Raw genomic sequence first — 20,397 nt, 5'->3', positions numbered from 1 at the left:
AACCCTTCTTCCAGGACTGAGTTTGACATCCTGTGCATCCTCACAGGGGATCCAAGCCCAGGTTTTGTTTGCTACAGCTCCCCAGACAAGTCCTGGCACTTTGATGGTACAGAGGTCTCTACAGGGAGCCTATCCCATCTGGGGACAAAGTCATTCCCTTCCCAGCCCCAATCTCAACCCCAGCAGAGCAAATCACTGAAAGACCTCTGAGCAGCCCCTCACACCGAGCCAGCCTTGTGACCCCTGCCTGAAGGGTGCCAGCACCCCAGGTACCCCTGCTCCCCCCAACCGTGGTGTCAGGACATTGTTGTGCAAAGGGCTGGGAACCTGTCCCTTACACAACTGGGATGTTTCCGCCCTGCCTTGGGCAACTGGGGCTGACACTTGACTGGGGTTGAGGAAATGAAGAAGGGACTGTGACCCTGCTGGCCACTCTGTGTTCCAGGCTTCAGGATGCCTGCCCCAGCACACCTGTGCATCTTTCCACTGGAGTCCCATACTGCTCCTCCACTGACCTTGATCCAGGCTCCTAGGGGTCCATAACCATGGGGACAACAGCGGATGTCACCCATGTGCTGGCTCATGGGTGGGTATGGGGGTCCCCAACACCCAGCTGGGAACCCTGGGGCCTTGGGGCAGAGCAGAATCAGTGCGGGTGCTGAGCAAGGACAGCCCATTACCTTTGCATCTGAGAAACCTCTTGCCCAAGTGTTTCCTTGCAGCGTGGTAGGAAGCCAGGGTTGTTGGCCAAGAGCTGTCTACTCTCCCCACTGTGGGATGATGCAGACAGTGGCTCACCCTGGCTGCAGCTCGGACACCCTTTTAGGGGATGGATTCCCCCCAGGAGGACTTGAACAACCCCATGCCAGCATTCCCCACCCTGCACCCAACCCGAGTGTCAATCTGGCAGTGACTGAGAGATGACACGGAAACCACAGGGATAGCAGAAATGAGTAGTTTTCCTCTTTGTGGACCAGCCGCAAGAAAGACACGTGTCAAACCCAAAATGTTGGGCAGCAGGACCTGCATGCAGGCCCTGGACACCTGGGTACCCAGTAAGTCCAAGAGGAGGCAGCCAGGGCAGAAGGTGTCCCAGACACGGTGCCAGGGCTGCTGTCCCCACTCACGTAGCTTGTGGTTGCCCTTGCTGATAGCAAACCAGGCAGCAGCGGCCGTGCTTTCCCATGTCCACAGAGCACGTGTGGCACACCTTGCCCTGGCACAGCCTGCTGAGAGAGCAGGAGGTGAGAGCTGATCCCTGCACTGTGCCAGCGCCACCCCCGATTTCCCCCATAGCCCACCTGCAGCTGTACCGCCGGGAGAGGAGACGGAAATCCTTGCGGCAGCGGGCACACAACCCTGGGTCGCGGGACACCGGACTGGGCATCGGGGTGTCAATGCCCTCTGTCTTCTGCCACAGGGCATCCTTCTCCCTGCGGGAGGGGACAGGTCGGCTCTGGATTTGCCTGGGCTCTGGTGCCCTCCTCTGGGCAAAGGGGTTTGGGTCCCCTTGCCCTTGCGCGTTGTCCCCGGGGCTCTCACCGCAGCAGCTCCAGCAGCCGCTCCTTCATGTCGCGGATGAGCTCCTGCTGCCTTGCCTGCTCGGCGCCGCGCGTCGCCTCCCGCTCCAGCGCCTCCCGCTGCGCCCGCTGCAGCGCCGATGCCCAGCGCTCACCGTCCTGCCGGGCCCTGGCGCGGGGCAGCGGCGGCATGGTCCCCGTGTTTCTCAGCTGGCCGTCTCCATCCCTCCATGCACGCGGATAAACCTCCCGCCGCTGGTTCCTCCCTCCCTCTCTGCCTCGCTCCCTCCCTTCTTTCTTCCCTCCCTTCTTTTCTCTGCTATTGCCCGTCCATCCTCAAGTTCTCCCCGTATCCTCATAGCCACTGTGCCATCTGCCACCCATCCGTTTCCCCACTGTTCATCCATCCTTCCCCACATCTGTATCCCTGGCCTTCTGCCACTCACCCCAAATTCATCCCTGTGTCTCTCCATGCACCGTCCCATCTCCATCCATTCATCCTAAATTGATCCCTCCTTCCCTCCCTCTATCTACTACTGCCAAACCACTCCAACTCTCTCCCCACCTACCCCTCCACCTACCTATCAGTCCCAAATTGACCCCTCCCTCCAGTCCTCCCCCCTCAAATCCCTCCCTCCCTCCCCCTGCCAATTCCCAGCTGCTGTTTGGCTGTGTCCAAGCAGGACATCATAGGGGGCCCCAGGGGAAACCATGTGGCAGGTGGAGATAGGAGGTCCCAGTGTGGGGTGATGGGTGGAGGGGTCCATGTCCAACCTGCTGAGCTCCTCCTGCAGCCGTGCCATCTCCTGTCGCTGGGCCTGGAGCTGCTGCCGGCTCTGCCAGTTCTCCTCCTGTGCTGTGGCGGCCAGGCTGGCCAAGCGCTGGAGCAGAGTGGGGGCTCAATCCTGGACCCCAAACCTACACCCCGCCACAGGATCCCCTTGGAATTTCCCATACCATGGCCATACTGGTGACCGTGCTTGGTTCCCCTTCTGTCTGGGGGGCTGCTGGGGGCTCCAGGGGACCACAGGCGAGCTCCAGTGCCTGCTGCAGCACCTTCTCCACGGCAGCCACCTCATTTGAGGTACCAGCATCCTTCAGCACGTCTGTCTGTCCTGCCGCCACCAGCGCTTCCTGGCATTCCTGCAGGCGTGAGGTCAGCACCGCCGCCTCCGCCAGCGCCTTGGCCAGCCGGGTACCCTGCTCCTCTGCCACCTCTTGCCAGCCCCGTGCGTCCTCCTGTGCCCGTGCCAGTGCCCCCGGGTCCCCCGCTGCCACCGCTGCCTCCAGTGCCCGCTGCAGGAAGGTGTTGGTTTCCCGCAGTGCCTCAGCCTCGCGTGCCCACAGCTGGGCCCGCTGGGCACTGTCCTCCTCCTGCTGCTGGTGCTGCAGTTCCACCCCTGCCAGCCGCACCGCCAGCGCCTGTGCTGCCGCCTCACGCTGACCCAGCTCGGCCCTCAGCTGGGACACCAGAGCCTGCAGGGATTCCTCTGTCCCACCTGGCTGCCTGGGCACCAGTGACAGGGACCCCAGCATGCACCTTGTGCCAGTCGACAGTGGGGACGTGCCAGACCCTCCAGCACCATCAGGCTGGGCTGCTTTGCCAGTGCCACGTGCATCCTCCAGTTCCTCTACATCTACATCCTTCATCTCCTTCTCATCCTTCTCCAGCTCTTCATCCTTCTCTTCCAAATCCTCCTCCATGTCCACTTCCACATCCTCCACCTTCATCTCCTTTGTATCCTCACTGTCATCCTTCTCTACCTCCTCTTCATCCTCCTCTTCTATGTCCTTCTTCACCTCCCCATTGTCTATATTTTCCATTTCCACGCTCCCTGCCTGCAGGGCAGCCAAAGTGGGTGGGCACAGATGGGCTGGTGTCCCATGGAGCGCCACGGTGGGATGGCCAGTGCCATCGGACCATCCATGTGCCACAGTGCCAATACTGTCTGTCTGCAGGGCTGTCTTTGCTGCGCTGCTCCTGATCACCGGGCTGGGCCGTACCAGTGGCCTAGAGGGGACACAGGGCTCAGGACTAGCAGGTCACCCCCAAGGTGAACAGGCCATCACCACCCACCATTTAGGCTCCTTGGGCACAGCCAGCCTTTAGAATTTAGGGGGCAGCAGGGCAGAGGATCAGGGATGTTGGTGCCACCAGCCTGAGCACCCACAGAACATGTGACACCCAAGCACGTGTGCTTGTGGCATTCCGTGCACATGAGCGTGTGAGCAGCACAACAGGGGTGAGTGTGCTGGAACAGCTGCATCCATGAGTGCCCCCTGACAAGTGTGCCTGGGGCAAGGGTGTGCAAGCACATACACGTGTCCCTGTGTGTCAGATGTCACAGTGTCATGGTGTTGCAGCAGGGATATACTTGGCAGAGGATGGCTCTGTGTGTGTACACATGCATGTGACATGTTTGCAGGCACAGGCAGAGTGTGCATGCTAGTGCCACTGACTGTGCCCTCCTGGGGCCACATGTGGAGAGCTGGCACATCTGGAGTGCAGTGTGGGGTCTAGGGCAGTGAGGCAATGCACATGTGCTTCTCTGTGATGCTAAGCCCCAGGTGTCTCTGATGCCCTCGACACCCCCAGTGCTGCCAATGCCCCTGGTGCCCCCAGTGTCCCCAGGCTCACTCGGAGAACATGGGCCAGGCGGTGTCCAGGTCATCCCTGTACAGGGCCAGGTGGAAGGTGACACAGTCCAGCTCATAGAGGCTGCCCAGGATCTCTGCTCGCCGTTTGGGACTCAGGAAGGGGCTACGGGCGTAGTACCACTCGCTGCAACCACAAAACAGGCTCATGCATCCCTCTATGCCCTGGACAGCTACATATGCCGGCAGCACCTTTGCTGACTGGGTGCTGCAGGGCACTGCCCACCCTGGCCATGTCCCCCACCACCATGAGCATGCCCTCACTGTGCCCCTGCTCTCACCAGAGACTCTCAGGGTCGAGGAGGCAGAGCTGCAGGGACTCTGCCAGCTGCCGGTGCACCAGGCAGTACCGCAGAAAGGCCCGGCCCCTGCCCACAGGGGTCTTCAGCTGAGGGAGAGAGGGGGTTATCGATCCCTGTCACTCCAGTCTGCCCCACACCTCCCACACAGCCCATGCAGGGGGAAAGACGGTCCCCAGGGCTAGGGCTGGGGTGCAGTGGGGATCCCAGGGGGGACAAAACTGTTTATAGTACCAGTGGACAAATGCTTGGTGTCCAAGTGAGTGTGTGCCTGTGCACAGGTGCATGTGCACCCACAAGCTGGAAAAAGCCTGTGTGTGTGCACAAGTCCCTGGGTATCCCAGCAGCCCGTGCTCACCTTGTCCAGGGAAGTGACGAAGTGAATGCCTTCATGCTCCTGCCGGCACCGTGCTAGGCCCTGGCACAAGAAGTCCCAATAGTCCTTGCGCTGCCCAAAGAAGCTCCTCTTCTCCTTGAGGTCAAACTGGCAGAGGTATAAGACTGGACTTTCTTTTTTGGGGGTGTCCCTGTTTCCCCCAGGCTGTACCCTGTAGGGCTGGAATCCAGCCAACTCCCTCAACAGGGTTGGTCCGGGTGTCCCTCTCTTCACTGGCTCCATACCTCAATTTCCCTTTTGTGGCACATGTAGTTACACATGTGGACAAGGGACAGCCTGGTCCAGGGCCAGATTGTCACCCTGAAAACTCAGCTTTTGAGCTTGCTAACATAGTTTTCTAAGGACTTTCCCAGGACAGTAACTGTAAACATAGATATGTGTACATTCTTTATGTTACACGTCTTGTGATGGGCATCTCTCATGGCCAGTGCAGTGAGAAAGTGTTATCCTGACCATCCAATCCCTGGCCGTGGTCAAAAACCTATAAATCCTGGGAAGAAAAATAAACTTTCTCTTCTTTTCACCACACCTCGACCTGTGTCCGTGTGAGTGTGATCTATTCATCTTCAGCGGCAACACCAGACAATGCTGGGTGGGGTTATTCCATCCCCTGAATGGTTAACACAAGGTCCCTTCTGCTCTCAGATGTGCCTAAGGGGAAATGACGGAGGGAGCAGCAGTACCTGGAGGAGAAACTCTAGGTGGGCACAGAGGCTGTGCAGCTCCCGGCTCCCGTCTGTCACCGGCAGGTTCTGCTCCTGGTAGCGGCATTTCAGCTCGGCCACAGTCTCTGTGGGATGGCAGGGCTGGGCTGGCATGGCACCCTCTCCCATCCTACCCCTCTTCCCACTGCCTCATTCCTGGCCTCAGGGATTTCTGATGGTGGATAAAACCATAGAGTCATAGAATCTAAGTTGGAAAAGACCTCCAAGATCAAGTTCAGTCATTGACCCAGCACTTCCAAGTCCACCATTAAACCATGTACTATGCCACACCTACACATCTTTTAAATACCTCCATGGGTGATGACTCCACTACTTCCCTGCTTAGCCTTCCTTACTTAGCCTGTTCCAATGCTTGATAAACATTTCCATGAAGAAATTTTTCCTAATATCCAGTCTAAACCTCCTGGTACAACTTGAGCCCATTTCCTCTTGTCCCAACACTCGTAACTGGGGAGAAGAGACTGACTCCCCCCTGTCTACAACCTAATTTCAGGAGAAATTGTAGAGTTGTGATAGGATACCCCACAGAGCCTCCTTTTCTTCAAAGAGAAAGAAGAACTTGCCCTGGGATGAAGGAGGGGAGCAGGAGAAGCAAGGAGCATGGCCACCTCCTGGGCACTGCTGGTTCCCAGGGGCTGGCAGTGAGGGTGGGAGCAGGCAGCAGTGGCAGGGTTGGCAGGGGGATTCTCTGGAGCACGTGTGGCAGTGACACCCACCACTGCCCACGACTTGGGTGCAGGAAGGGATCTGGCATGGCCAGGATGAGATGTGCCATGCAGGGAACACTCTGGCAGGGGACTGCTAGGCACACTTACTCTGCAGGTCCTTGATGACACGGCTGAGCTCCCCTTCCCCCGCCATGGCTGTTCACAGGGATCTGCAGAGGCAAGGGCAGTGATGAGAAGTTCTAGGCTGGCACTGCCCTGGCACCCCCAAACTCTCTGTCCCAGAGAGAGAGTCTGCCCCCCCAGCTCTATCCCAGAGCTGCCTGCTGTTAAGGTGAGAGGGGGTAGGTTTAGGCACCCCTTTCCCTGCCCATATTCCCCCACTACATAGGCCAGAGCAGATGAGGCAGACAAAGGTGTCCCTTCCTGCACCCTCTTAGTTGTCCATGTGCCCTGCCCCTGTACATCCTCAGCCTCTGCTTCCATTCCTTGGGGAGTTCCTGGGGCTGAGCCCACCACATCCCTAGTGTGTCCCTGTCCTTATCCCTGTCCCTGTCTGCCGGGATTCAGGATGTGGGTTTGGCACAGGGGAAGTGCTGCTTTTGCTTCTGCTCTCGCTTCCCTCACTCACATCATAAACAGTGAGGGGGGTCCTGGGTGGTTGAGCAAGGGGGCATACCACCCCTGACATGCAGCCCCCTAAGCTCAGCTCCCTAGGCAGAACCCTCTGGCACAGCATGCTGTGTGCACAGCTGGCATGGGGTTTGGGTGAGCTGTGGGCATGAGGTGGAGCCCACAGGGCACAGTGCAGCAGAGTGATTTTGGGCTGGTTGGAAGCTTGGGACAGGGTGAGGGAAACAGCCCATAGAGGTGGCAGGACTGTGACTTGTCACTGTGGCTGGTGTCTGGATGGTGTGGGGCAGCAGTGTGTGGGGGGGTGCCTAGCAGGGTGCACGTGCACTCACAGGAGTGGGTGCACCGGTGTACCCAAACATGCCCAAATGTGTGAGTGCCCTGTGCTCTCTACCACGGCAGAGTGAGACAGCAGGACACAAATCTCAGGCTACCTGTGCTACCATTCCAATGTCCTTGAGAGACCTTGGACGAGCTATCTTTGCATCTGCCCACCCTACTTGTACCTCAGTTTCCCCTGGGAAGAGAAGCCCCTTACCTGTGTCCGGGGTGCCCCGAGGTGGTTGCCGAGTGCTGCGGGTGTGCTGGCATGTCCCCGTGGCCACGCTGTGCCTGCCTGCTTCTCCTTTTGTACCTTGGGCAGGAGGAAGTGTGGGAGGTCGGTGGGGCGGCAGAAGCCACAGCCTGCCTGTCCCACATCACATCAGGCACTGCAGTTTAGCCCCCAGCACCTGGCTCCCTGTTTTGGGGGGTGCAAGTTCTGGGGAAAGGGTCAGCAAGGCTGGCCCCCCTATGTAGCTTTTGCAGGGGCAGAGGAAGGACAGTGTCAGGCATGGGGGGGACCCTGATGCTCTCCAATATGAATGGAAATTTGGAATATTTTGAAGAACCTGCCTGCAGTTTTTGTGGAGGGGGTCCAGGACCCGTGCTCTGCTAGAAGCAGCCAGCAGCAGAACCTGGCACAGAGGCCACCCCTGTGCACAACAGTCCCTGGGCACAGAGGCCACCCCTGTGCACAACAGTCCCTGGGCACAGAGACCCCTGCAGGAGCTGCAGCCCCCCCCAGCAAGAACTACAACCCTCCCCAATCATCTGGCCTCCACATGGGTGCTATACCCAGAGCCAGTGTGTAAGCTCTTTCCAGAACATTCTGGACAAGGCTCCCTCTTGCTAGGGAGCCCCCGGCCCAGCAGTGTGCCTCATTCACTGTGCCTGGACCCCTGTACTGTGTCAGCCCTGTCCTGCGGGCTCCTTCTGGACTGGGTACTGAAAAACCCCTGTGGAGGGGATGTCAGAGGTGATACCAGCCCATCCCACCAGCCCAGGCAGGAGGACCCGCTGTCATCCTGCTCCCCACCACCATCTTGGTGAATGGCCACAGCGATGCCCATGTCCCATCCTCTGCCATCCCCTTCCTTGTAGCACACACTGCCCCTACCTGTGCCACCTGGATGTCTTGGGGGACACCCGCGTCCCCCTGGCCAGGCCTCGCTCCGCACCAAAGTGAAAGTAGGAAGTGATGGCGAGTGGGAGCCTGGGCCTCCCAGCAGCCTCCCGTCTCTTGGGTGGGTGTTGGCCTGTAGGTGCAGCTGGAGAGAATAAGGGAGATAGTGGCAGTACTTGGGGTGACCTCAGCCTCCTCAGCACCCCATTGGTCTGTGCCACCCTGCAGTGTGTGGCACTGTGGGCATGGGGCACAGCACCCCATGTTGGATAGGGGTATGGGCAGGGTGTTGGGTGGCAGTGGAGAATCAGCCCACTATGCTGGGGTTGTGTGTGTGATTGCACATGTGTTTGTGTGTGTGTGTGTGTGTGTGTGTGTGTGTGATTGCACGTTTGTGTGTGTGTGTGTGTATGTGATTGCACGTGTGTGTGTGTGATTGCATGTGTGTGTGTGTGTGTGTGTGTGTGTGTGATTGCACGTGTGTGTGTGATTGCACGTGTGTGTGTGTGTGATTGCACGTGTGTGTGTGTGTGATTGCACGTGTGTGTGTGTGTGATTGCACATGTGTGTGTGTGTGATTGCACATGTGTGTGTGTGTGTGTGTGTGTGATTGCATGTGTGTGTGTGTGTGTGATTGCACGTTTGTGTGTGTGATTGCACGTGTGTGTGTGTGTGTGTGTGTGTGTGTGTGTGATTGCACGTGTGTGTGTGTGTGTGTGTGTGTGATTGCATGTGTGTGTGTGTGTGTGTGTGTGATTGCACGTGTGTGCAAGTTGTGCGAGCACAGATGTGTGGCTGCATGTCTGGGTGCAAGCTGTACATGTGTGGCTGGTGTGGCTGCGAGGCTGAGAGGGCACTGTGAGTGCCCTTCACTGCACCCACCCATGTGCCCCGTGCCAGGCACTGCAAGGGCAAGACCCCAACACCTGCAGGGGGGACGTGTCCCTGCTCGCCGTGCCACTGCGGCAGCCTGGCAGCAGGGTCCTCTCTCCCTGCCCCAGCCAAGGGCCAGGGCGGGGTGCTGGGGACTGGGGGGGTAGAGAAGACTCTCACCCATCCTTGGCGTGGGTGCAATTCAATTAACGAGGCCTGGCCCTGGTTCAGCACAGCCAATAAAGCTAATGGCCCCGCACAGGCCTGGCGCTGCCCGCTGGGGTGGGGGGGGGGAAGCCGGGGGCCATCTGCTAATTAAATGGAGGTGGGGGACCATGGAGCCAGCAGTGATGTCACCTCCCTGAGGCTCACTGGTCCCCTCTGCCCGCCAGCCCCCAGAGTGCCAGACAGAGCTGTAGGGGACAGCCATGAAGTGTGGGGGACCACCCAAACTTCCTGCACCCCACCCTGATGCTGATGCTTGTTAGGAAGCTCCCCAAGGCAAATGCAATTAGTGCCCATGCCTGGCATGGCTGCTGCCCACGCTTGGCACCAGCAGCTGCCCCGTGGGGATGGGTCCTTGCCCGGCATCAGCACGGCATCCTGGCAGCATCCAGGGGTGCTGCTGCCTGCTCCTCTTGGCACTGCCTCGATGGGTGCATGTGGGATGTGTGGTGCCCAGGGGGCTGCACCCTGTTACTCTGTTCCCCTGCCCTGTGTGAGCCCCATGGCGAGGTGGAGGTGCCCCGGCCGTTTTGAGCTGTCCTGCAGTGAGAAGTTCCCCACGGTAATTCTGTGCCCACAGCACGGTGCATCAGCCAGGCAGGCTTTGGGGAAGTGACCCCACTGAAAAGGGAACAGTGTGGGGAGTCCCTGACTGTGTCCTCAGGCTCCTGAGGAGATCCTTGGTGGGATACAAGGAGGACTGGCAGAGGGGGAGGGAAGTTCCCCCTCGCCCGTGTGTAGGCACTGACATTTAGGGCTAGGTGTGGGCAGGGGGTACTGTAAAGAAACTGAGACAGGGTTGGGGCGAGGGTCGTGGATTGAGCTGCGATTGAACCCACGGTGTGCGACTTCCTGCACCCCCAAAACTGACGGCGCTGGAACGGGGGACCCTCTTAAGGTCTGGCATCCACCCCAGGGGATGCCGTGCCCGGAGGGCAGGCGGGTGAGCGCCGGAGGTGCCAAGCCCCGAACCCCGTGTGCGGGAGAAGGAGCAGGAGGAGGAGGAGGAGGAGGAGGAGGAGAAGGAGGAGGGGGAGGAGGGGGAGGAGGGGGAGCGTGTCGGAGCTGGCTCCCACCCCAGCACCGCAGGACAGGGGCGGGCACGGTGCTCCCTGCCTGGCTGCCAGCGCGCAGGCGACGCTGGGGGACCGGCGGGGGGGACAGGGCCCGGCGGGACCGCAGCCCCCCAGCACATCATTGTCGCACGGCCCCGTGCCCAGGGCTGGGCACTTCGGGGGCACTGCCCGGGCACCGAAGCTTGTTGCGGCCGGCGCCGGGGGAGGGACACGGCTGGGGTCGGCCGCTCGTCCGAGCGTGCCCTGGGCAGGGGTCGGACCCTGCACCCTCCCGCCGCCGGGTGAGCCCCGGGCAGGGGCACCATGACCCGGTTGAGCTGGTGCTTTGCCACCTTGGTTGGCTGGGGGAAGTCCTTGGTGTCCTGCCTCCTGCCCCTCCGCGCCCGCCGCCGCCGGGAGGTAAGCGGGCATCGCCGGGCACAGCGTTAGGGTTAGGGGCTGCGGGGGACACGGAGCTGGGGGGCTCCGGGGTGCGGGGAGTGCGGGTATGGGTTGCCGCTGGCCCTGCCTGCTCCGGGCAGCTGGGGGTTAAACCCTGCATATGCATGCCAGGGTGCAGGGCATGTCCTTTGTCCCTTCTCTTGCCCCCCCCCCCCCCCCCCCCCCCCCGCCCCCAGCGTCTCACTGTGATCCTCTCTTCCGACACCCGAGGACCCCTGCAGTGCCTGACTGGAGAAGATCTGCTGTACAACCTTTCATTCTAATGAATCTGCTGGGATCCCTGTGTCCTTACAGAGAGACAGTAGAGGCAGGGGCTGTCCCTGTGTCCTTATAGAACTCACAATGGGAAGGAACACTGTGCCCTGCATGAGGGGACCCCAGTGCCCATTAAACACCTCCCACAAGAAATCCCTGTGCCCATAAAGTGGTCAGTGTGAGGGATCCCTGTACCTGTAAACACCTGGCACTGGGAAGCACCATGCCCATAAAGTACTCAGTCAGTGTGGGCTCCCTGTGCCCAACATGAGAGAACCCTGTGGGGACACCCTGTGTAGGGCACCTCTGTGCCCATCAGCACCTGGCATGTGTGGGATCCGTGTGCCAAAGGATTGCCCCACAGGGGATCCCCATGCCCATACAGCAGCTGGTGCAGGGACTTATTCTGCTCTGCTGCCCAGGCTGCAGAAACTGAGGCAGGGAGGGGGGGAAGCTGTTGGAGGGTGCTGGACTCCCACTGCGCCACCCTCACTTCGTTCCTCAGTCTTTGGGAAGCTGCCCCGTGGCTGGCAGGATGGCATGGGACACTTCAGCTGCACCATGCCAGAAAAGCAGGTGCCAAAGCCCCTGCCAGGCAGTGCCTGAGGGAGTCACTGCAGACTGGTGACAGTCCAGTATATGCCAGGACAGGGACACAGCCTGGAGGAAGGAGAGGCCTCTGACTGCTTGGGTACCCCAGAGTGCGCCGAGGATGCAGGATCGTGAACTGATGGGAGTACTGGGGGGTGGTCAGGGCAGTGGGTGGGTGGGTGGCACTGGTGAGATGTGGGTTGGTGGTTGTGCGGTCCCATGTCCACCACTTTGTCCGTGTGCTTCTGATGTGTGTGTGAGAACACGGACTCGTGAGGGGCTGTAACATGTGTACTTGTGCATGTGTGTTCATGGGCATGCGGATGGGACTGAGGTGAGAGTGAGCTGCAGCTGACACGGGTGTGGGTGCACAGGAGGTCTCTATGGTGCTGCCATAGGGTGTGTGTCCCCTAACACATGCATGTGTGCTGGGGGCAGTAGCAGCAGGGCTTTATGTTGGTGTGAGCTGTTGTAGAGGGGTGTCTCAGTCTGTTTCGTGCACCCAGGCACATGGGACCACCCACCATGTGTGCCATGGGCTGTGTGTGTGGTGTATATGAGTGTGGCCTGGCATGTACACAGGGGGGACATGTGTGATATGTGTGTGTGTGTGTGCCCTGTGCACCTGAGAGCAGTGTGGAGACAGCTCTGCTGGAAGTGGATGTGGGGACCTTGGGGATGTGGTGACTCCAGGACACAAAGGAGTCCTGCCAAGGCTGGCCCTGCACTGGGACTACATGCCTACACCACTAGGAACCGTGGTGGGGGGTGTCCCTGTGCTAAATGACCCCGTGTGTGTCCACCTGCTGAGAAAACGAGCCTTAGATGATGGTGATGGGCTGTGTCCCTGCGGCTGCCCTGTCCCTGTCGCATGACCCTTGTCCCTGCCCTTCTGATGAGCCTGGGATTGTTACGGCAGTGAATGGGAGGAGGTGATTTATGGGGGGTGTGGACACTTCTCTCCACTGGGGCTTTCATTTGTGAGCAGTAACCAGGTTGATCAATGAGGGCTGTAATGGTGGGGATGGGTGTGTGAGGGGGTGGGCGAGGCTGGCTCTTTGGTTGTTTGGTGCTGTGAGCAGGATCAGTCCCCCCAGCCTCCCTCTGCCCCTGGATCTGGTTGGCATGGAGAGGTGAGAAGTGTCCCCTTGTTCCCCGTCCCAGCTGGCACATCCCCACAGGGGTATCAGTACCCTGCGCTGGGTGAACACAGCACAGTGGTGGGGCGGAGGGCAATGAGACAGGGGTATTTTGGGGAGAGGATGCTGCACTTTGGGAGGAGTCCCCCAGTCTCTGGGAAGGGCAGCCCCCCTCCCTCCCGTCCCACCCTGCCCTTCCTTTCTGGGCTGGCGCTTTTATGCAGCGTATAGATGGGAAACTGAGGGATGGGGAGGGGGGCATTACAGTGCCCACGTCCTCTCCATGCCCAGGTTTCCATGCCAGCCGTGGCTCGTCCTGTCGGTGTGTCCTTCCCCCTGGCACGTCCCGCACCCTGACTCACACCCTCATGGTCACGGCCAGCTGAGCACAAGTTTCCAGGCTGGAGCCGGAGTCAGCACTGGCGGAGAAAGAGGGAACGGTGTGCCGCACGGCCTAGCCCCCCAGGAAGGGCTGGAGCACCCCCCTGCCAAATCCATCCCCGCCAGGGCTGCAGGCTGCCAAGCCGCTCTCCGTCCCGCCTGGAGGTTGTCCCCCCTCTCTGAGGCCCCCCAGCTCCGCGCATGGATGTCCGCTGATCCCTCCCCGTCTCCCATCCCGGGACCACCCAGGGGATTCGGCCGGGGATGGGGGGGGTGCATCCCGCCGCAAGACCCGCTGGAGGCCGGAGGAAGGATGAGGGTGACGTGGGTGGCGGGTCTCCCCCGGTCAGCGGAGGAAATGGATCCCAAATGTGTGTGAGTGGGGAAGAGGGAGCCTGGGACACGTACAGCCCCACTCCGGGCCCCCACAGTCCCGCAGCCCCTCTGCTGGCGTTGGGGGGGGTGTCCCAGACGCCTCCGGGCCAACTGGATTGGGGCGCTGCGGGGTCGGGGGGAGTTTGCCGCTCCCCTTTTTCCCCCGGCCGGAGGGGCGGCGAGGGGCCGGGGTGGGGCGGGCGGGCGGAGCGAGGGGCCGGGGGGCTCGGCCGGCCGGGGCCGCGCCGCGGGCAGCATGACCGGGCTGTGCCTCTCCTGCCTGCTCTGGGTACGGCCCGCACCGGGGGGAGCAGGACAGCAGCGCCGCGGGCTCCCGGCGCCGGGGTCGCGGAGCGGGGCTGGTCCCGGGAGCGGGGGGAGGATGGGACTGGACGCGAGGGGGGCGGGGCGGGGCGGGGGCGTTTGCACGGGGAGGGGCGGACGGGGGGCAGGGGGAGTTGGGGGGCTGGACCGGTACCAGGACCGGCTCTGGGGGAACCGGGACAGAGCGGAGACCGCCAGGGACGGCCGGACATCGGGGTGGGGCTGGGGGGACCGGACCGGGAGCGGGACCGGGAGGCGCTCCGGGGACCGTGGGGAGCGGAGCGGGACCCAGCCCGAAAAAGAAGTGGCGGTGGGCAGCAAGCTGGGGGGTACACGAAGAGAGGTCCGGGCTGGGATGCGGGACATTGGGCTGTAGGAGGATTTGTGGAAGCGTTGTAGGGTTGGGGAAGGTGGGAGGCTGATCCCCCACGATGCCCAGCTTGCGTCACTGGCCGGCGGCTCCACCGTTCCCCGGGGCAGAGGCTCTGCTACTCACTCCCATGAAGGGACGGGAAACACAGGAAACTGGGGGGGATCCAGTTAGTAGTAGTGGGGGTTTGCGTCCTCCCCAGTCACCAAGCTGGATTCCAGGGCCCAGCGGGCTGTAAAACTCTGTGTGGACCTGAGCCTACAAGACTGCACCCAGGTGTCCTGGTGACCTCTTCCCACCCTGCCTTTGCAGCTTCAGGGAAACTGGGTGTCACAGGTTCTCTCCCAACCCCCCCTGCCACTGCACTCTCTGCAGTGCTGGGCAATGAAGCCAGGTCTCCCAGCTCTTGATTAATTTGGCATCTCTGTCTGGTGCCTCTTCCAGCCCAGGACACCTGGGTCCCCTTCCAGCCTCCTTTAGTCTGTGTGTTGGGGGGCCCATGGCACCCCTGCTCCTGTACCATGTGGGTGCTGGTCCTGGAGGTAGGTACCCATGTGTGGGTATCCAGGTGACATGCCCAAGAAGTCCTCCAGCCCACGGCCCTGCATCCTTCCAAAAGTTTCCAGCCTTGAGGACAGGGAGGCTAACTGAGGTGCTGCCAGTATGGAGCTGGGACTGGATTGTTTTGTGGGATGGGCTGGTTCCCTGGCTAGCAGAGTGGCACTGGGTAGGCAGAATGCCTCTCCAGCAGCAGGGGGCTGAGGGGGCCATAAAGCTGGGTGCTGGGTTGGTCCCCCTCTGGCACAGTGGTGTTGGCAATGAGACAAGCAGAAGGGACTCTGGGAGGGGTAGGAATCAAAGGGCCAGCTCTTTCACTAGTGAGGATAATTGCTGTTAATGAAGCCGTGGAGGCCAGGGCATAGTGGGGGGTACGTGCATGGGAGATGTGTCGGCATCCCTGGGCATCCCAGTGGGTCCTGGGAGCGGGGGACAAGGCCTCTTCCCGGGGCACCCTGCAGCAATGATGCTGCTTTGCATATGCAAAGGAGATCATGGCATCATTAGGTCTTGCTGTCACCCAGCAACTGCAGCGTGGGAGCCCCTGTCCTGGCGGAGCTTTTCCCACGGCTGCTGGGTGGGTGACGCTACGTCTGAGCGCACACACACACACACGTGTGTGTGTGTGTGTGTGTGTGTGTGTGTGTGTGCGTGTGTGCGTGTGTGTGTGTGTGTGTACACAGCCACCCAGTAGGTACCTCTGGGGGCTGCCAAGGGAGTGGCCCTGTGGGAGCAGGTGCCCAGGGAAGAGGGACTTGCACACATATGAACAAACCTGTGTGTGTGCATGGTGCCACATGGACTGTGAACAGTGTGCCCGTGGTGCTGTGGCTGGTGGGGACACTGCAGGTGTGCACGTACACGCAGTGCCCATGACACATGCGCTGCATGTTGCACACGCAGCACCCTCACAGCCCTGGGGGTGTTTGCACACACACGGGCATGTGAAGTGCATATGCACGGCCCATCTCCCGTCTGTGTTTGCACTGGGGAAACTGAGGCAGAGAATTCTCTGGGGACATACCTGGCCCCCTCACACTTTGGCACCATCCCTTTTGGCTCTGGTGCAGTGGGCTGGAGGAGAGTGGGGCGCCAAGGCAAGGGGGGGGCACTGGGCCTCTGCTTAATCTCATTAGTCTTGGCATGAAAAGGCGGATTTACAGGGGATCACGTCTTCATCTGGCAGCGGGTGGGTGGGCAGGACTGGCATGCTGCCAAAGGTTGCCCCCGCCTCAAAAAACAATTGACTGGGGGTTCAGGAGGAGAACTGGCTGCCTGCAGCTGTGCCAAGACCCCTCCCTGTCCTCAACCCCCATGTGTGAACACACACATGCTTGCACAGATTGGCTCCATCCTGGTCACACTTGTGGCATCAGCTTCCCCTTGCTGTGGGTTGTGCCAGACAGGGAGGACATGGCTGCTCATGCTCGGGGGGCTCTGTGCCCCCTTTGCACCGCTCCAAGAGACCTCAACACATGCTGCCTGCCATGTACCTCAAAACACAGCATGACAGTGAGACACCCCCAGTACGGGCGCTCTCCTGGCAGCACCCACACATACCCGGGTGTGCACACAAGTTTTTGTGCATGTATCTGTGTACTCACACACACATGCATGCAAACACATGCATGTATTATCTGCACGTTTATCTACGTGCATTCACATGTGCTCACGTGCATGTCTGCACCTGTGCACACCTGTGTATGCACACACACACTGCACATGTGGACACAAACAGCATGGACACACGTGCACACATAGTCTGTGTGTGCACGCACATGGTATGTGCATACACACTTCTGTGTGAACACACACACTTCTGTATGAACACACACTTCTGTGTGAACACACACACTTCTGTGTGAACACACACACTTCTGTGTGAACACACACACTTCTGTGTGAACACACACTTCTGTGTGAACACACACACTTCTGTGTGAACACACACACTTCTGTGTGAACACACACACTTCTGTATGAACACACACTTCTGTGTGAACACACACACTTCTGTATGAACACACACACTTCTGTGTGAACACACACACTTCTGTATGAACACACACTTCTGTGTGAACACACACACTTCTGTGTGAACACACACACTTCTGTGTGCACACACACTTCTGTGTGAACACACACACTTCTGTGTGAACACACACACTTCTGTGTGCACACACACTTCTGTGTGAACACACACACTTCTGTGTGAACACACACTTCTGTGTGAACACACACACTTCTGTGTGAACACACACACTTCTGTGTACACACACTTCTGTGTGAACACACACACTTCTGTGTGCACATACACTTCTGTGTGAACACACACACGTGTGAACACACACTTCTGTGTGAACACACACTTCTGTGTGCACATACACTTCTGTGTGAACACACACACGTGTGAACACACACTTCTGTGTGAACACACACACTTCTGTGTGCACATACACACGTACACACACGTGTACATGCACATGCACAAATGTATGTGAACACACGTATGTGCATGTGTGCACACACACGCTACATATAGGCACGCACCGCCAGGGGGCAGCAGAGACTATTTAAAGGAGTGGAGGCAGTGCCCCTCCCCCCCTTTCCCCTGTACCCCCCATCTCCCACCCCATACCCCACATCCCCTGCCCTGTACCCCGTATCCTGTAGCCCATACCCTGTACTGTAGCTGCAGAGGACACAGCCAGAGGTGAAGGGGTGTGGAGGACATAGGTGGAGGATGAACCGCTGCCCAGGGGAAAATGGCAGGTCAGAGTTGAGTGTCTGGGTCTTGGTACCACCTTGTTCTTGCTGACGAAGCCCCACGTTCCCCCTCAGCCCCAGGACCTGGAGGCCCCTCCTGCACACAGCTTCAAGATGACAAGCTTCAAGAAGGTGAAGGCATGTGGGATCTGCCGGCAGGCCATCACGCGCCAGGGCAGCACCTGCAGAGGTGAGCTGGGGCTGTGGGCACACACGTGCATGGGGACACGCCAGGAAGATCCGGACATCGGGGATGCGTGTGTATGCCTGTGTGCACTGAATGTGGGAACGTGTGCCTGTGCCAGTCTGCGCACACACGTGTGCCCGGGTGTTAGAAGAAGAGCTGTGGCTGTGAGAGAGCGTGTGCGGTGCCTTTGGGGGTAGGAAGGTGGCTGGGAGGCAGGGGTGACCCATGGAGACACTGAGGTGTCCCACGTGGACCTGGCCACGTGCCAGCTTCATGCAAGTGTAATGAGCGTGCAGCGGCCACCACGTATGTGCACGTGGGTGCGGGTCTGTGCACACACGTGGGTGCTCACCCCCTGAGTTGTGCTTGCTGCTCGTGGCACCCAGTGGGTCACAGGCAGGGCCGCGAGCCCTCGCACGTGTGTGGTGTCGCTGAGCCCCGTGCGAGGGGCGGACAGAGGAAATGGGAACAATGAGGCTTCCTGTGCTGCAGGAAACAGGCCCAAGGGGAACAGGGACTGGGGTGCGGCCGTGGCCTGGGCCATGCTGCAGGGGGACCCTTGTGTCCCCTGGGGATGGAACATGTGTCTTTGCAGGGCTACCCAGGCAGTGCAGTGGTGCCCCGTATCGGTGTGTGTCCCCAGCAGTGGCAAACACGCCTGCACTGCCCATGAGCACGTGCCCTCCATGGGGGCGTGGGTGGAAGTGTGCGACAGCAGTGCATGGGAAGGAGGGAGGGAGCACAGGCAATGGCAGCACCCCTGTGGTGCTCTCAGCCATGCCAGTGTCCGTGAGAGGCCCCATGAGACCTGTCTGTGCATGGTCTCCCTTCTTGCTGCTCACGCTGAGCCCTGGGGCTCGCACGCGCGCACACTCGCTGGCACGTTGGCACCGAGTGTGCCCCAGAGCCATGTTTTGTGTGCCTGCTGCTGTGCTGTGCTGGTGCCACCCGGAATGTGTGTGCACCGGTGCGAGGTGTGGGCGTCCCTGCATGCGTGTGCATGTCCTGGCAGCCAGTGCCCAGTGCCAAGGTGCTCTGTGCCCTACAGTGTCGGGTTCCCCTCTCCCTGCCCTGCATGTGGGGTGCCTGCAGACTGCCCCCGAGCACCGCTCCCTCTCCTGCCTCAAATAAACCTCTCTCCCCTCTCTCTCTCCCACAGGCTGCAAGCTCTCCTGCCACACCAAGTGCCAATCCAAGGTAAGGCCAGTGTCCTGAGGTGTCCTCAACCATGTCTGGGGGTGCTGGGGACTCAGAGGGAGGATGCCATGGTCCATGCCAGCTGAACCAGTGGATGGGCACCTAAATGGGCTGCTGGCTCTGGGCTCATCATGGTGGCAGTGGCATCACCTCTGGGTGAGGCTGATTGTGCCATCCTGCTCATGTGCCTGTCTGTGTAGCAGGCTGGGTTTTGGGGTGCAGCCCTTCTCAGAGCAGACCAGCAGGTATCTGTGCCCCAGTGCCTGGAGCGGGGTGCCCTTTGCCAGGGTGAGTGCTGTTGCACATGGGTGCCATGCACCGCTGCCAAGCACTGCCAGCTGCACACAGGCTGCGCACCTCTGCCGATGCCCAGCCGGGGGCGGATCCTGTGGCAGATCCTGCCGGCAGGAGACAGTGGAACTGAGGATGCCCAGTGGTGTCTGTCTATCCAGCTGCTGCAGCGGCAGAGGGGGACCCTACAGCAACCCAGGTTTTCCGAGGAGCTGGAGGTGGGCATGGTGCCCATCACTGTGCTGCCGGGGCAGGGGAGGCTTTGTGTTCTTAATCCCTGGGGAGGCGTGTATGCCAGCTATCTCTGGGGCTGGCATCCTGGGCGGGAAGAGGCTGGCATGCCCCAGGCAGACAGCGTAGGCTGGGACGTGCCTGTTCCCATGCCCATTGCCTGTGCCCAGCTGGGCAGGGAGGGAGAGGAAAGGGGGGGGAGCTGTGCCAGGGGCCGGGCACACGTTGGGCTTTGCAGGGTGCTACAGTGTGGGTGCCAGGGCAGGCTCTGGCAGCAGCCCTGGCACCAAGCCCCAGCTGGGCTCTTGGGGGAAGTGGGGGCTATGGGGTACCCTGGGCCTTGAGCGGGCTGGACGGAGGAGTCTGGGAGGCTTTGTGGAGCTGTGGCAGCTCCAGGATCCTATGTCAACTCCAGGCCACCCCAGGACCCTGTGTCACCCCGGGCAGCCTGTGCCAAAGGTGCCGGGAAGGCTGAGGCCAGAGGAGGTGGCCTTGCCGGGGCGCTGTGGGGAGAGCTGGGAGTGGTGTGCGGTGAGGGGATGCCCGTGGTACGGCAGGCAGTGGCAGGGAGCATCTGCCAGAGGTTTCCAGGCAGGAGGGAGTGTCGGGAAGTGTGTGTGTCTGGGTGTGAACCTGGTGGGAATTCTCTGATGTCTGACAGGGGTTTGTACACCAAGAGGGGGTTCATACCAGGCTCCCAGCATCCGGATAGACTGTGCGCAGGGGCAGCCCATGGCTCGCTCTCGCGGCCGGCTGCATTTCATTAGCCTCCATCACCC

General features: G+C 60.4%; 2 protein-coding genes across 10 annotated transcripts in view; one reads left to right on the top strand and one right to left on the bottom strand.

Annotated features, from left to right (window-relative positions):
* Window positions 1-941: 941 nt before the first annotated feature.
* On the bottom strand, window positions 942-8,404 carry RUFY4 (RUN and FYVE domain containing 4). Of its 3 annotated transcripts, none has more exons than XM_088059012.1 (12): window positions 8,333-8,404; window positions 7,433-7,528; window positions 6,412-6,473; window positions 5,555-5,661; window positions 4,833-4,958; window positions 4,457-4,563; window positions 4,159-4,302; window positions 2,478-3,531; window positions 2,295-2,401; window positions 1,543-1,689; window positions 1,302-1,433; window positions 942-1,226 (listed from the first exon to the last, which is right to left on the bottom strand). In XM_088059012.1, exons 3-12 carry the CDS (start codon window positions 6,455-6,457, stop codon window positions 1,124-1,126), a joined length of 2,073 nt encoding a protein of 690 aa, XP_087915138.1. In that variant the 5' UTR covers window positions 6,458-6,473; window positions 7,433-7,528; window positions 8,333-8,404; the 3' UTR covers window positions 942-1,123. The 3 variants fall into 3 exon arrangements, with proteins under 3 accessions (XP_087915138.1, XP_087915139.1, XP_087915140.1); XM_088059013.1 differs by having other exon boundaries at window positions 4,833-4,946; XM_088059014.1 differs by lacking the exon at window positions 4,159-4,302.
* Window positions 8,405-17,811: 9,407 nt separating this feature from the next.
* The window catches only part of TNS1 (tensin 1), a 62,456-nt gene continuing 59,870 nt past the window's right edge, over window positions 17,812-20,397 (top strand). For all 7 annotated transcript variants that reach the window (XM_088058748.1, XM_088058744.1, XM_088058742.1 and 4 more), the window contains exons 1-2: window positions 17,812-17,902; window positions 19,059-19,096. In XM_088058748.1, the coding sequence (XP_087914874.1) occupies window positions 17,827-17,902; window positions 19,059-19,096 (114 nt within the window). In that variant the 5' untranslated portion in view covers window positions 17,812-17,826. The remainder of the gene's footprint in view (window positions 17,903-19,058; window positions 19,097-20,397) is intronic.

Source organism: Pseudopodoces humilis, chromosome 8, assembly GCF_049639895.1.
Source record: "Pseudopodoces humilis isolate 2021_Gansu_Grassland_sample_001 chromosome 8, ASM4963989v1, whole genome shotgun sequence".
Taxonomy (NCBI): domain Eukaryota; kingdom Metazoa; phylum Chordata; class Aves; order Passeriformes; family Paridae; genus Pseudopodoces; species Pseudopodoces humilis.
Note: the sequence above shows the minus strand (reverse complement) of the source record. Positions and strands in the feature narration are given on the sequence as shown.

Coding starts and splice junctions, on each gene's coding strand:
- RUFY4 (XM_088059012.1), bottom strand. CDS start 6,457: ATGGCGGGGGAAGGGGAGCTCAGCCGTGTCATCAAGGACCTGCAGA. Junction 4,303..4,456: donor CTCGACCCTGAGAGTCTCTG/GTGAGAGCAGGG, acceptor TTGTGGTTGCAG/CGAGTGGTACTACGCCCGTA. Junction 1,227..1,301: donor TCCCGGCGGTACAGCTGCAG/GTGGGCTATGGG, acceptor CTCTCTCAGCAG/GCTGTGCCAGGGCAAGGTGT.